This window comes from Callorhinus ursinus, unplaced genomic scaffold (genome assembly GCF_003265705.2).
Source record: "Callorhinus ursinus isolate GAN/ISIS: 27379988/994484 unplaced genomic scaffold, GSC_fseal_2.0 scaffold6, whole genome shotgun sequence".
Lineage (NCBI taxonomy): Eukaryota > Metazoa > Chordata > Mammalia > Carnivora > Otariidae > Callorhinus > Callorhinus ursinus.
Window position 1 is genome coordinate 21833883 of NW_027397068.1, and position 15016 is coordinate 21848898.

Consider the following 15016-nt stretch of genomic DNA (forward strand, 5'->3'; position numbering starts at 1 on the left):
GCAGAGGGAGAGGGACAAGCAGACTCCATGCTGAACATGGAGCCCAATGTGGGGCCTCAATCCCACGACCCTGAGATCATGACCTGAGCTGAAATCAAAAGTCTGACACTTAACCGACCGAGCCACCCAGGCGCCCCATTTCTGCCTTTATATCAGTGCTTCCTACAAAGGGAGAAGCAAGAATGTCCTAGTTTTGCTAACAGAAATTACCATATGTCTTTAGAAATACCTTACAAAGGGTACTGTCTACATTTTTTTCTCACTGTTTTGTCCTCATTTCCCTGAAACACAGTATATAATCAATAAATACTTGCTAAAAAAAGTACTTATTTAGCCAGGGGTTGAGTAGGACTTGGAGGTATAGAAATTAGTGAGAGAAGGGACAGTAGTAATGAGGTGGATGAGGGGAGACAGTACAAAATAACTTCAGGAAACTAAAATTTATACGGATGGAAAGGGTGAGTGAGAATCTTTGGAACATTTGAAGATTTGTAAGTCAGCCAAGTAGGGTACTTGAGGAGTATTTAGGTCTTGGTACGATCCTAGGAATCCAGGCAAAAATAAAGTGACTAAGTGACCAAATTTTGATTCTGATAAAGTTGGGATGCAGTAAATATGAAATATATTGAGTGGAAACAGGTTTACATATGAAGCAATGGACTGACTATATAAGCTAATGATTTGGTCATTTCAGGTGGTCCAGAGGTCTCATAGAATTGTTGAGTCTAGATGTGTTGTTTTCCAAGATAAAGAGGATCAATTGTATGTTCTACATTCATGGTAAGAGGGAGAAAATACACCGGAGGAGGTGTTCATATCTCTCCCTGCCACCTCTTCTTCCCCAGACAATGGATGGACATCTCCTTTAGGAATAATAGCAGGCAGAAGTCTCAAGAGTTCTGAGGTCTGGCAACAATGACCTTCCCTGACCCATACCTTCACAGGCAGAAGTAAAAAGAGGATCCCAGAACAATCCGACTCATCTACCCCACAATAAGGCAATCTCAGCTCTATAATATGCCTTGGAGACCATGAGGCTTAACCCCAACTTGACCTTCATTTCTATTTATATCAGCCCTTACAAGGAGGCCTTGGGCTTGGAGATCATCCCATATCTGACTTCTTATCTCCAAATTGCTATGTAGATCCCCAAATCAAAACCCTCCCCCTGTACCCCTGTGAATTTTTAGTCTGTTACCAGCTTCTTCTCTGAATTTTTCCTTCAGAGAATTGCAGACCTCTCATGTGATGGTTGTTTCTCTTCCTCTCCTCTGCTGCCACTGGGCCTGGAGATGGAGTAGGTGTTCTTGCTGCTTCCAGATATCAGTGTTCACTCCTCCTTCCTAAAACCCTTGAACTTTAAGTTTATGCCAACAAAATTTACCACTTGTTAACCTTCCTTTCTGTACCGATGTTACTTGCAGTCCATTCCCTGAAGACATCTCATTGTCACTCTCACCAGAACTATTCCTGTGGTCATTATTGATGATTTCGATATCCAAATCAATGATACTTCTAATACCCTGGCTTCTCTCCTTAGACCGTTACTCCTCTAACTGTCTTGTCCTCTACCTACCTCCATCACCCACTCCCAGACTTCCTCCAGCACTATCCTACCAGAACTTCCTATAATGGTGGAAATATTCTATATCCGACGTGTCTGATGGCCCAGTATGGTAGCCATCAGACACACGTGGCAGGTGACCATTAGAAAAGTGGCTGACGTGACTGAGGAACTGTATTTTTTTTTTATGTAACAGAACATTTAATTACATCAGTTTTCCATCAACACACTATCATTTAATAATGATTATATTGGCCCTTTCCATTGGTTGACAGGAGGCTCTTCCGCCAAAGCGTCCCATGGTTTCCACTGTATCATTTTTCTTGCCAGACTTAGTTCATTTTCAGCCTGAAGAATCACCTCTTCTAGTTGGCCACCCTGAAGTTAGTCTTCTAATTTCTTAGCATCTGGTTCTGCTTTAACCATAATAAGCTTTTCATTTGTAATCTGTTCTGCATACTTTCTATACGCTGAATTTTTAAGAATTTGCTCAAGATCACCAAGAATCTTTGTGTACAGGGGTGCCTGGGTGGCTCAGTCGATAAAGCAGTGAAGTCTTGATTTCGGCTCAGGTCATGATCTCAAGGTCCTGGGATCAGCCCTGCATTGGACTCCCCGCTCAGCAGGGAGTCTGCTTCAGGATTCTCTCTGTCCCTCTCCCTCTGCCCTTCCCTGGGTGCTCACACACACACTCTCTCTAAAATAAGTAAGTAAATCTTTTTTTTTTTTTTTTTTTTAAGAATCTTTGTATACAGTATTCTTAGCCTTTTGTGTGGACTCTCACATACAGCCAGTCCCACAAGGCTGGTGGTCTTTTTCAACAAACTCACCATGACAGTTAATTTTAATTAATCAGTGTTTAAATTTAAATAGCCACATGTGACTAGTCCCTATCTTTAACAATGAGGTCCTGGATTTTTATCATTATCCAAAGCTATATCCTCTCTATAATTTTAAATTCAAGTGTACTAACAACTTTTAAACCATTACCTCCTACCTTTTCAACTCATTCACTCTCTTCACTACCCCAGCTATATCAAAACTTCTACTGAAGAGTGACCCCACTAATTCTATCAGCTTTCTTGATCTGGTCTTGCTTCTCTGTATCCTCACCAAGCAAGCAGTCACTTTTATGAGAGTTAGGATGGTAGGAACCAGAGAATAGTTAAGGAAGGTGTCTATTCAGCAAGGCAGCCTGGCATGGGGCTTTAGAGCTCACATAGCAAAAGTAGGCCCTCAACACCACACTTACAATCCACTTTACCTATTACCAATTCCTCCTGTTACTTGAATTAATGGACCCTTCTATTCAAGGCTAACCCCTTCGCTTGTCTACTCAATCCCATCCTCTCTTTACTAGTTAAGGACATCCATCCATCTCTTCTCTAATATCAGTTGATTTACTCCCATCAGAATACTAATATTCTGTATTATCTTCTGTTTAAATTAAAATCCCTTGACTCCACCTTGTCCTTTAGATACTGCTCTGTTTCTCCTCTCTACTTTAGAGAAAAATTCCTTGGATGAAAAATGGTTTTATTCTCCTCTTCAATTCCTCTCCTCCTATTCTCTTCTGAACTTATTTTAGGCATGCTTTAATATCTACCACTACTCCAGCATGCTCTCATCAAGCTCACTAGTGGCTCCCACATCATTAAATCAAGTGGCCAATTCTTGGCACTCACTCCTTTGACCTATCAGCAGCATTTAGCAGAGCTGAGCAGTCACTCATTTGGGAGATTACTTTACTCACCAGGCTTTTGGGAAAAATCTTGGTTTTCTCAGCTTTACTTAAAAATAATCTGTAATCTGACCACCTTTTTTTTTTTTTTTTTACCCTCCTCATGCTACTGTCCTGGTGTTGTCCACAGTTGGGTCTTCTCTGGATTATTACAGTAACCTCCTAAATGGTTGTCTTGCTTACACGCTGCCCTTTGTTAAGTGTAGGCAATCTTAATAGTACAGCCAGAGATATCCTTTTACATTTATGTCAGATCATACTTCTCCTCTGGTCAGTTACCTCCCAAAGCTTCGGTATTGTTTTTAGTGGAAAATCCAAACTCCTCTAGGACCCAACCCTCTCTTGACTGGATTTTTTTATCAATCTCCTGTCTCATCTCTGGGAATTGGCTTCACTGATTTTCCTTAGGGGCTTTACACTTGTTCCAATCACAGGACCTTGACACTTGCTGTTTCCTCTTCTTCCAACTTTGTACATAGATCTCTCCCTTAACTTCCTTCTGAGTTCTACTCCAATGTCAACTACTCAGGGAGACCTTCCCTGACCACTCTATGCAAAACAACACCTTCCCACATGCCCATGTTCCCAAGATGCCCTATTCTGCTCACTTTGCCTTAGTTTTCTCTATAACACTCCTTGCTATCCGACATCTTATATATTTGCGTGTCTATTTGTTTATTATTTATCTTCATGCCACTAAACTGCCTTCAGTGAGGGCAGGGCTTTTGTTTAATTTGTTTACTGTTATTTGCTAGCACTAGAGCACTGCCTGACAGAGAGTATGTACTCAGTAAATACACTGAGAGGTTTCAGAGATGAATAATAGATCCATTCTTCAAGGTCAGATATTATTCTGAGAGAAAAATCCATTAAGTCATTATGAGTTATTAATACCTCAGTGTAATTTATGTCCAATTACAGCTAAGAAGACTTGAGGGAGTGGGGACAAGTGGGAATCAGGACACCTAGCATCCAGGAATTGTCCTTAATGCGCTCTGACTCTAAAGTTCTTGTTGTTGCTGCTTAGATTTCACCAGCTTGTAAAATGATGTTGTTGGACGAGATTGGAGGTTTTTAGCCTAGGATCTAGGGACTGGATTCCCCCACAATTAGTTTCAGGGGATATGTGCATCTCCTATTGCTGTATGAAAAATTTCAAGGCTATGTAAACGTGTACATTTTTTTTTCCAGATGAGAGAAAGTTCTGTGACCCTGAAATAGAGTAGAAGTCCTTGAAGTCTCTTTTAGTCTTAACTTCATATGATTCTAAGTTTTGAAAGAGGATGGCAGGAGACAGCCTGATGCTGCTGTACACAGCTGGGAGGCAGTCTTCATTCTGCCGCATGCTGAGCAAGTCACTTCTCTGATTTGCTTTGTTTTGTGTGGCTTGTAAGATGAAGGGTTGGGACTAAATGATCCAAAGGAATACCTTTTGATTGTAATTCAATATAAACAAAGCTGACGGAGAAGACAAACAAACAAACAAAACCTGTAGTCAGTTTGGGAATCCAGACTGGTCCTTGCTGGGCCCTCAGGAGGCAGAATTGTAGACCTGCTAAAGTTCTGAGAGTACTTTAAGAGGTAAGAAAGGGAGGACAGGTGGTTCCTGCATAGGACTCTAGCTGAGGGCCTCAGTGACCCTCCTCGGAGACAGAAGATTAATTCTTACGGATGGATGGCTGGGAATGGAGAAGAAAAAGGAAAACTTCACTGTTGCCCCTAAAGAGAACTAGGGTCTGATTCCTTAAAGTATAACCTCATAAACACTGAAATAAATTATGGAAAATATCTCCTTATAGTGTTGAATTTTATTTTGAAATTGGTTAAATGGGTGTGTGTGGTCTAATGCTCCCTTGGTATTCTACTTTTCTCATTAGAATTCAGATAACATTTTGTTATTGAGGAAATGAATTTGTCACAACATGCATAATTCTGATTTGTTTCACTCTCTTAGCTCTTTCCCCTGCCCTCCACGCCCTTGCCGGTGCCTGTTATTTCTTTCTTTATAAATGTGTCCTGGTTGCTCTGGAAAAGAAATTTATGACTAGGTTCTAAGAATACACACAGCACTTAGAGGAAGTTGTTTGAAGCCTCTCCTTTCCCAGATAAAAGGAGGGAGGGGACAACAGTGTGGAATGTGGAAGGTTGATCCAGTAATCCCCTCATTCTTTCATTCAGCACCCACTGCATGCCAAACCTTATGCTGAACACTTAAAGTCAAATGAGACACACTCCCTGTTCTACTCTCTCACAGCCACAACACAACAGAGCGGGATGCCCTCACCCAGGGATTTGCTCTGGAATCTACTCTGTGCGGAGCATTTTGCTCCTCCCTCCCTGGAAGTGGGGAAGCGGGATTCTGTGATGACAAGGAGAGTGTCTTTGGCCAGGAGACAAGTTGTCTCCATTCCTCCTGCGGGGGGGAATGGGACTGAATAGGGTATTTTTTCCGGGCCTGGCCCAAACTGGGCTGTGCCTCGAGGGCCCATTAGGCTGCAGGTCACAGCAGCTGGAGCCCAGGCGCCCAGAGCCAGTCACGCGTCTGTGCTGCCCGCTCCACGAGGCACAATGGAGTCATTGACTATTTATTTACTCCGTACAACAAGGCTGCTGTTGACTTAATTACAGGAGCCTCCCTGCCACCCCCTGGATCTTTAAATGACTAACAGACTCTCCATTGCCGCTAACTAATCTTTCCTTAACCTCTCTGAGTCCTGAGTCTCCCCAACCTGGGCGGGCGCAGGAGGCATGTAGGAGGCACAGAGATTCCGCAGTGGTGTCCAAGAAGCTACAGACGGGTGGTTTTGCTTGAGAGCCAGGTAGGGTTTGGCAGGACCGTTTCGGTTTGTTGCAGGACTAGGCTGAATCAGGCGCCAGCCCCAGGGCGTGCAGGGTGGCAATGCTGAGCCAGGCTCCGGCGGGGGGCTTAATTGTAAGGGGGTTGCAAAGAAAGAAGCAACCAAAGGGCAAACTCTCCTCTCCAGCCAAGACAATCAGTGCCTGGAGACGCAGAGCCTCTCTACTTCTGGGCCTTCAAAATTACAGATTTGAATGCCTCCGGGGATCAGGGCTGCTGGAGGACTCCGTAGGATCTCACCTGGCCCCTTCCTCTTAGAGCCGGTTTGCAAATTGTCTCCAGGCCCAGGGGCGGCCTGCGCCCGCTTAGCCTCATTTTTAAACCTTTTCGCGAATCCCTGCTCGCCAACTTCCTCCCGGGGAAACTTGCTAAGTCTCTGCTCTAGTTAATATCGTAGGGCCGAGGATAAAATAGCAATGATATTGAATAGATGTTGACTTATCCGACCCAGAGGAGCAGAAATCAGAGATTGTTTGCAGAAGCTAATCGTTTATGCTGAGAAGCAAGGGAAGCCTGTAGTGCTCGCCGCCAGCGGCTCCTCCCTGAAGACGAGCCACGGAAAGATTCCTGGTTTTCGGTGCTCCTCCCCACCTCTGGCCCAATAAAAAATCCTCCAGGGAATTTAGACGGGCGGCCGCCAGGCCGGGATTGCTCTCCAGGGTCCTTTCTCCAACCTTTGAGTTTGCGACCTCAGGTTCGGCGCCCACCAGATCTCAAACCCCAACTTCTTTCTGCAATTTGCTTGGGTTGATAGTTCAAGGACCTGGGTGGGGCGCGGGGTGGCGGGGGGCAGGGGGTTGAAGCCGTTTGTCATTAGGCACCAGACAGTCACAGAGACTTCTCGCCAACACCCCCTCTCCCTGACACTCGGGAGAAGTGTCTGCTTTCAGCAACGGAGGCGAGGCGAGGTGAGGTGAGCGGATTCCAGGCGTCTAAGTGGGTATGGGCAGCGCGGCGGGGAGAGCATTAGTAGTGTACATAGGAGGTGCAGGTGGAGGGAAGGCGCAGGTCAAAATCTTTACCGCAAACCTCAAAGGGAAATTACAGTAGTTGGACTAAAAGGGCCACTTTGGAGACTACCAGCTGCTCCCCCGATCCTGGCAGCAGAGAAGTTTCGTTGCTATGGCTTCGAAGAGGTATAAAAGCCACCACCCATAACCGAATGTGCTCGGGCTCCTTGTTTGTGTTGTCACTACCCAGGGCCAGGCGAATTCCTTGGGGGTTTGCAGCACTCCCTGACCGAACATCTCAGTCCCTGTCCCTCCATCCCAGAGCAGGCGGGGGTGTGCGCAGGAGATGAAATCCCGGCCAGGGGATTTTTAACGTCCAAGCCTGGAGGCGCCCAGAATTCTCGCACTTTCGCTCCTGGGGTCCAGGTCCAGGGGCGAGCGCTGCGCCCTGGTGGCCGCAGCCGCTGGGAGTGTGCAGGGGCCGCGGGGAAAGGAGCGCGGCGCCTTTAAAGCAAGAGGCGAGGAACCCCCGCCAGGAGGCGTGTCTGTCTCCGCCGCCGCCGCCGCCGCCGCCGCTGCTTCGCGGTCTCCGTCTCCGCCGCCGCCGTCACTCGCGCTCGGCGCCGGCGGCTGCGCTCCTCTGTCCGGGAGCCGCAGACTTCCCGCCCGACCTCCTCCGGCTGCTCCTCCCCGCGGACCACCCCTCCCCCTCCCTGCCTACCTCACCCGCAGCGAGAGGTAAGGACTCCCCCCGGTGGGCTCTGCTCTGGGCTGTCTCCCGAGGTGTATGTTCCCACAGGAGGGACCAGGGGTGGGCGAGGGGCTTTTAAGGGCTGGAGAGGAAGAAGGCGAACAGCAGCGCGGAGCCCGGTACGCTCAGGGCACCCGCGGGACCGATTCGCTGCGAGTGGCTTTGTCCCGCTCGCCTCAACCAATTCCCGTCAAGGATACAACTGGCTCAGTTGGCTGCGGGCGCTCGCTTTCTCCATATAAAATAATTTAATAAGTGGACGTGTCAGGAAGTGGCCCCAGCTACTGGGACTCACGCGAGGCGAAGAGAGACAGATGGCAAGAATCTGTGTATCTGCCTGCGGGTCTGAAGAACTCCCTAGCCTTTTTTCCATCCGCCCATTTTTCCATTAACCCTGCTCTTTAGTTCTGTGCTGAACTACAGACATTCATTTTAACCAGTGCCAGTGTTGAGAGCTTCTAAAAAAACTCGAAGGGTGTCCCATTAAGGTAGGGGGAGTCACCCACCAGGGTGGATCATAAACGTTAAAAACTTTTAATGACTCTCACCCCCTGATATTTTTACCTCCAAGGAGTCCTTTACTAAATACCACGACCTAGGCTGAGACTCCCTAGGTAATGATTTCCAGTTTAGAGAATAGGGGCCGGACGTTAGAAAACTTACTACTACTATCCTCTTGGTAACACACAGATTACCTTCTAGCATTTCTTCATCTTCATACTGTAAGTATTCTGTCATCAGAAATTACCTTACGGATTAATGATTATTTTTATTTCAAAAGAGGTGATTGATTCATTTGAATCTTAATTAGCTTGTAGTTTAGTTACTGGAAGATAGATAATAATATTTCAATTTTGATTTGCCTAACTTTTTATAGGAACCGTTCCTGTAACCATCAAGACAGGTTTCAGTGGACTTAGAAACTAATTAAACAAACAAATAAACAAACAAAATGAAACACACAGAAGGAAGATGATTGAGAAATAAATGATGCCTGGCGTCTTACCTGTTTGTTTTCTTCTATTTTAAAACCCACTGGGGATTGCACAGACTAAAATTTTTAAAAATAAAACAAAAGATTCCGGGACATGTAAAGCTATTCCAATTCAGTTTCTTTAATTAAGATACACTTATTTTTGGCATCTAAAAAATAAAGCTCTAAATGTCTTTAATCATCAGTGCAGCAGAATGTTGGTGGAACAGCTGATATGTGTTCGGAATCACAAGGGATTGCATAGCACAGCATTCATAGTTAGAAAGAGTGAAGTGCAAGTATGCAACAGTGTGTTTTTAACTGATAGTAGCTCTGACTTTATTCTCTGGCACGTCTAATGCCATGGATGAACAGCCTGTTTATTTTAGCTTAGCTTCCATACAACAGACCACACACATGGAAGAATAGGTCAGGTGTTACTGTAAGATGAGTTTTCTCAAATGTCACATAACAGCAGGACTTTGCTGACAAGTCAAGTAGAATCCTTAGAAAGAATTCCATGTGAAAAAAATTTAAATACAGATATGGCATGGAAGAACCTTTGAAACACCTTTGAAATTCAGGTTGTCCTGGGATATGTATTTGCTGTTTCTTGCAAAAGGTATAGGCATTGTCTTTTTAAACGTTATGCTGTAAGGATTATTACACATTTGTACATGCCCCAGCAGGTGGCAGCTAACTAGAATAAGATTCATTTTCACTGGGAGAATAGAAAACTAAAATTGCTTCTCAAGTAATAGTGCCCAAGAATAAGAGGTCATTAGTGTCAGTAAATATAAAAACACAGTGAAAGATGAAGCTAATGGCATTTTGTTGTTGTTGTTGGAACAAGCTTTGCATGAACATGATATGCATTTTGTTCTTTGCTAATTTATCATAGGCTTGATATCTCTTCATGTCAGCCTTCTGTGTGTGTGTGTTTGTGTGTGTGTGTAGGCTTACTTTAGATAAAGCTTCTATGTGTGCATATATGTGTGCATTTGCTCTTTGTCATCTCTGCTTTGACCTTGGAACCTACAGAGCTTTGGCTCCTAGAAATCAAGGTTGCCATATGGTTAAAATGAGACAAAAAGCAAATGTAACTATGCAATAAGGTGTGTAAATCTCACTATTGGTAAATGTATGATTGTCTGACACCAAATAGTATTTTTTCCCTTTGAGAAAGGAGCAAATTACAAAACTGACACAATTTTAAAAAGAGTTCAGTCTGGTCAGTGAATAGTATATAATGACTTTATCAGTCCTTCATATAGACTTAGAACTATGGTGTGTGGTATCAATATTGGGGAGAAACTTGCAATAACTTCAAAATTGCCCTACTCTGAGGTATCTTCTCTACAATCTATTCTATTCCATTCTATTATTGGGGAGGTAATCTTAGGACTTTTTTTTTTTTTTTTTTAGGGTTGTTGTTGTTTTTGTCCTGGGAGTGAGCAGAGTTTAATGAAAAAGAATGAGAATTAACCTGATTACCCTTGTAACAGATGAAAAGCTGAAGGTGGAGAATTCAAGCAATATTGTACATTTTAGAAATGTCTTTAGCCACTGAATATTGACAGCATGTTATTCAGTATTCTGAATTCTTGGTGGTCTTTCAGGTGTTTTTTTAAATACTGAGAAACAGTAGTTTAGTGCTCATGAGGGAACTCACAGTTAATGTAGATGGCTTTTGTAGTACTATGCACTGGAAAGGGATGACTATTAGCACATCCTGGGTATGCTAAGCAATCCCAGTAAGACACACTGAAATATACACACAACACAGTTGACAAAATAGTCCTCTTGACAATGTGAACAATGCAATAATTCAAATTCCCAGACTCTGTGTAGTAGAAATATTCACATTGTCACTTCAAATGGCACATTACCCATTAAATGTACTACTTTCAATGTACTAGTCCGGAATAAATCAATGCCTTGAGCGCTGTCCGCGGTCCTGAAGAAAGGTCTTCTTCTATCTTGCCGAAGTTCAATTAGACAGGTGGAGTTGTTGTCTGTGATGCTGAAGTCTTTCAGATAAGTTGATGGATGTAAATGAACCTAATTTAGCATATGTGCAAAATTAGTTCTTTGGGGACCAATTAATAGTAAGAAAAATTTATGATAGACTTTTTACTGTTTAATATACTGGGTAAGAACTTCATGAATCTGGAAGCTTGATATTTCACTTTTCCGACTAGATATCCAGTAAATAATCCCACAAAAGCCAGATAGTTTAAAATGCTAGTTTTGAGTAGAGAAGTTACAACTGTAATATCAAATGCCATTATGTTAACAGAATATGTGAACAAGGAGTTATGGTACATTTTGTTTTCCCAGGTTTTACTAAATGCTAACTATACAGCAAAACTGCAGTATTTTGATTAGTTACAATAGAACATGCTCTTTTCAGGTAGTGTATATCAATCATGTTGACAGATGAAAAAACTAAATATTGTTGCTCTGGCTGTCATTATTATATCTGCTCGGATCAAAAAGAGAAAAAACAAATAGAATAGGATAAATGAGACAACAAATACAGAACATATTGAACTATACATGTCTTACAAGAGATATTTTAAACATGGACTGAAGGAGTCGCTAGATACCCTTGGTTTTAGCACAAGGTGTTCCTTTTAAAGTGCTCAAATAGTCAAATTATTTGATTGAATTGCCTGCTACACTGCAGAACTAGTCATTCATGATAGTTATTTTTGACACTGCTGTTATGCCTCCATTTTTTTAAAAAGTCAATGCCCACTTAATGCTTTTTGCAAAATGTAGCTTTATTCTCAAATCAGCATTTTATAATACCTTAAGAAAAAAATAGAATGAAAAAAATCACTATGATGGAATGAAAACATTACATCGTTTTCTTGCTATCTGGAATAAATAGTACTCATATCCCTCCTTATTAAAAAATTAGATATTCTTCAAATAAGGTAGAATCTTATATTTTTTTCATAAGGTTTAACCTATGCCCTGTGAGTTAGTTGTGAAAAACAGATTAATTTTAAGAAACAAGTCCAGCAGTTTGTGTTTCGTGCTACTTGATCACTTAAAATACTAATATGTAGTGATAAACTACAATGGTTAGTCATTATTACTAACCATTTCAGTTTCACTTATGAATGTAAAATATTAGGACTGGGTATTTTAATCTCTATGCCTGGGTGACAGCATATTACTTATTTCAACAGCAAAATGTATTTTCATGTTAAAAGAATATATACTTACGTACTTTTCTTTTCATTGAATACATTGCACGTGGTGAAAGCCAAGACAGTCCCTGGTTGAAGACTCTAAATTTTCTGACCAGAACACTAGAGAATAATAAGGCATTTTTAAGATAAAACTGTGACACTCAGTGTTGCCCAAGCTATGATCCCATATTCTGCCTCTGAAAGAAAAACATACTTAAAAAACCAAAATGAGAAGAAATTTGGGCATAAATTATTGAAGCTTTTGGAGTTTGCTATACCAACTTAAACATTATTGTCTTTTTATATAGGCACAATTATTTTAGATGAGCTAAAAAAATGGGTGGGAAAATATGATTCCTTCATTTTAACTCAACACTTTTCCTCCTAAAAAGTCCACTTGAAGAAATTATTTTTTTATTCCTGGGTAGTAATCAAGGAATGTCCACTCAAGTTTTTAAAGACTATCTTGACTTCTGCAATTGCACTCTAATCTATATTCACTCCTGGACAAAATTTTAAGAATATAAACAAGACTTTCTTTCAACCTAAACACAGGTTATGTTTGCAGTAAATTCCTCTGCCTTAGACCACTTCCTTTTTTACAACTTCTAGGCAAAGTGACTTTGGTTTAGGTTGTCATTTATTAAAATTCATCAGTGCATTGTAAGAAGTCCGCTTGCATACACCAGTCACTCTCTTAGCAAGAACTCTTATGGAAAATAAAAGCACTTTTCTCCACGTAAATAAATCCGACTTCTTTCTTGAAACTCAAGGCGGGCGATGAGATAGGTTGCGTAAGAGATAATTGGGGAAGCTCGCTGGCGGAGAGCCTTAACAGGCAAGCAGCTATCTCAATTTTTCTCACTTAATCTTGGCTTCACGTCAGAAGCTGTGCGGCAGTGCAGTAGAATAGGGCCTGGCAAAACCTTTGCGAGCAAAGCGCCTTTTGTGCTGGGACCGTGGCTCGTTACCGACGCCTCGGAGGTTTCCAAGGCTGGATTTCCTATTGATTTCCTCCTCCTTTGCTTCCCCAGGCTCGCGCGGCCGGACATTGTGGGTGTGCGTGCTGGATTTCTCCCGGATGCTCCCCGACTAACATGGATGTCCCACCATCCCTTGCAGTGGAAGGTTGCTCCTTGGCGCAGTGAGTGAGGAACATGCAGCGATTGCTAATGGGTTTGGGAAGCGGAGACTCCTTCCTCTCTCTGTGACCATGCCGTGATCGTGTCTGCGGCCACCACTCGACGCATCCTCATTCCTATCCGAACCGGGAGCCTAACGCTAGATCGGGGAAGTGGGTGCCGCGCGGGTGGACACAGAAACACCATGAAGATTATTTCCCCGATTCTAAGTAATCCAGTCTTCAGGCGCACCATTAAACTCCTGCTCTGCTTACTGTGGATTGGATATTCCCAAGGAACCACACATGTATTAAGATTTGGTAAGATTCCCCATCTCTTTCTCTTGCGGGGTATCCGGCTCCCAGGCAGCCGGATGTAAACAGGCGGGCTCACTCTGGCAGGCGGGTGGGCTCAATGCATTCCGACCTGTTCTCTGCTCCGGAGCCTCCTGGGGTTTTAAAGAAACCCCGCGTTTCATTTTCATTTCCTTTTCTCTTTCTTTTATTAAAAAAAAGAAAAAAAAAAAAAAAAGCCCCGGGAGGGTGAAGTGAGTGCCAGTGTGTGGTGGTGGTCGCTGCATTATCTCCACACAGTAGCCAGAGACGGTGATGATGCTGGGGGCACCGCCGGCGGTTGCGTCCGCCTCTCTCGGCGGTAGCCTTCCGGGCTTGGCGGGCTGCAAGCGCGCGTCAGGGCTCCACGCCTCTCAGCTTGCGGGGCTGAAGAGTCAGTATCTGGGAACTCTGTGGGAAGTTGGCGTCTGTCCCCTTCCGTCCGGGGCTCGGACAGGTCCGCAAGTGAAAGGCGCTAACCCTTTTGATTTCTTTTGTCATCAGAGAGCCTTTTAGGTTAATTTCACAGCTTTTCCAGCCCCTGGTGCCCTTACGGGGACACGGGGCTTTGAAAAATATTGTTGTAAGGTAGAGGCTCTCTTAGCAAGAGGTGACAGCTGCTTAGCTAAAGAGAAATAGCGGCCTAAGAAAGGTTGTTTAGTTTTGTTTTGTTTTTAACTTGTGAGTCCTCCTCTCCCAGCTTCCTTACCTGTCCTGATCTAATGAATGATTAACAGTGGTGAATGGGGCGGAGAGGAGCTGTGTATGGGAGTCTACGTATGCATCTTTATTTCATTGTGGCATGATAAAAAAGTCAAGTGGCAGTTTTATATTAGAGGAATCTATTACTATCGTAAGCAATCGGGGTTCCTTTAGAGCTCAAAGGGAAATCTAAACATGGGATTCCGTGAAAACGCTGGTCAGAAGGTCTTCTTGGAGGAAATGAAGGGTGGGCAACACTCAGCTGGATGGCCAATGGAGTTTTAGTAGGAGAAGAACTAGTCAGGAAAAGTTCCCTGAAGTAGGTAAGAGAGATGAGAAAGCCAACCAGGTAACCGCTCCCACTGTGGGCTCCTCCTTTGACAGTTCAAGTGGATTTAGACCAAAGAGTGCGAGAAACCATATAATCCTGAGCATGTGTCTTTGAGATAAAAACAGATACATGAAGTCAGTCAAATTTAAGTTGAAGTGATTGCCTGCATCTCCCATCATGTCAACAGCATCTCCTCTCTTTCCTTTTTTCCATGTGCTTTTTCTGTAATGATAAAATCTCTCATCTTTCTCAGGCTTTGTGAAACCAGGGTAGGAATGCTTTTCACATATTTAAAAAAAAAAAAGGGAATCCTACTTCCCCTCACCCCATTCAACACGTAAACACCTGGAGTCCAGAAGGCTGGTAATGACGGAGAGAGACAACAGGTTCTATCTAAATTCCTACTGTAGCTTTTTTTTTTTTTTTTTTTTTTTTTGCTTTCTTCATGCCTTTAGATGGTACTTAAGCATGTTGCTCTTAGCAACAAGAGT

At 43.2% G+C, this 15016-nt stretch overlaps 1 protein-coding gene and 1 pseudogene across 7 annotated transcripts in view; one reads left to right on the forward strand and one right to left on the reverse strand.

Moving 5' to 3' along the window:
* The window catches only part of GRIK2 (glutamate ionotropic receptor kainate type subunit 2), a 778198-nt gene that overhangs the window by 87407 nt on the left and 675775 nt on the right, over positions 1–15016 (forward strand). For 5 of the 7 annotated variants that reach the window (XM_073893709.1, XM_073893712.1, XM_025863091.2 and 2 more), the window contains exon 1: positions 12472–13480. In XM_073893709.1, coding sequence (XP_073749810.1) covers positions 13366–13480 — 115 coding nt within the window. In that variant the 5' untranslated portion in view covers positions 12472–13365. Of the gene's footprint in view, positions 1–7725; positions 7851–12471; positions 13481–15016 lie in introns of those variants that run through there. The other 2 variants (XM_073893711.1, XM_073893710.1) reach the window with 2 other exon arrangements.
* Positions 1811–2397, reverse strand: LOC112816568 (NADH dehydrogenase [ubiquinone] 1 alpha subcomplex subunit 5-like; annotated as a pseudogene).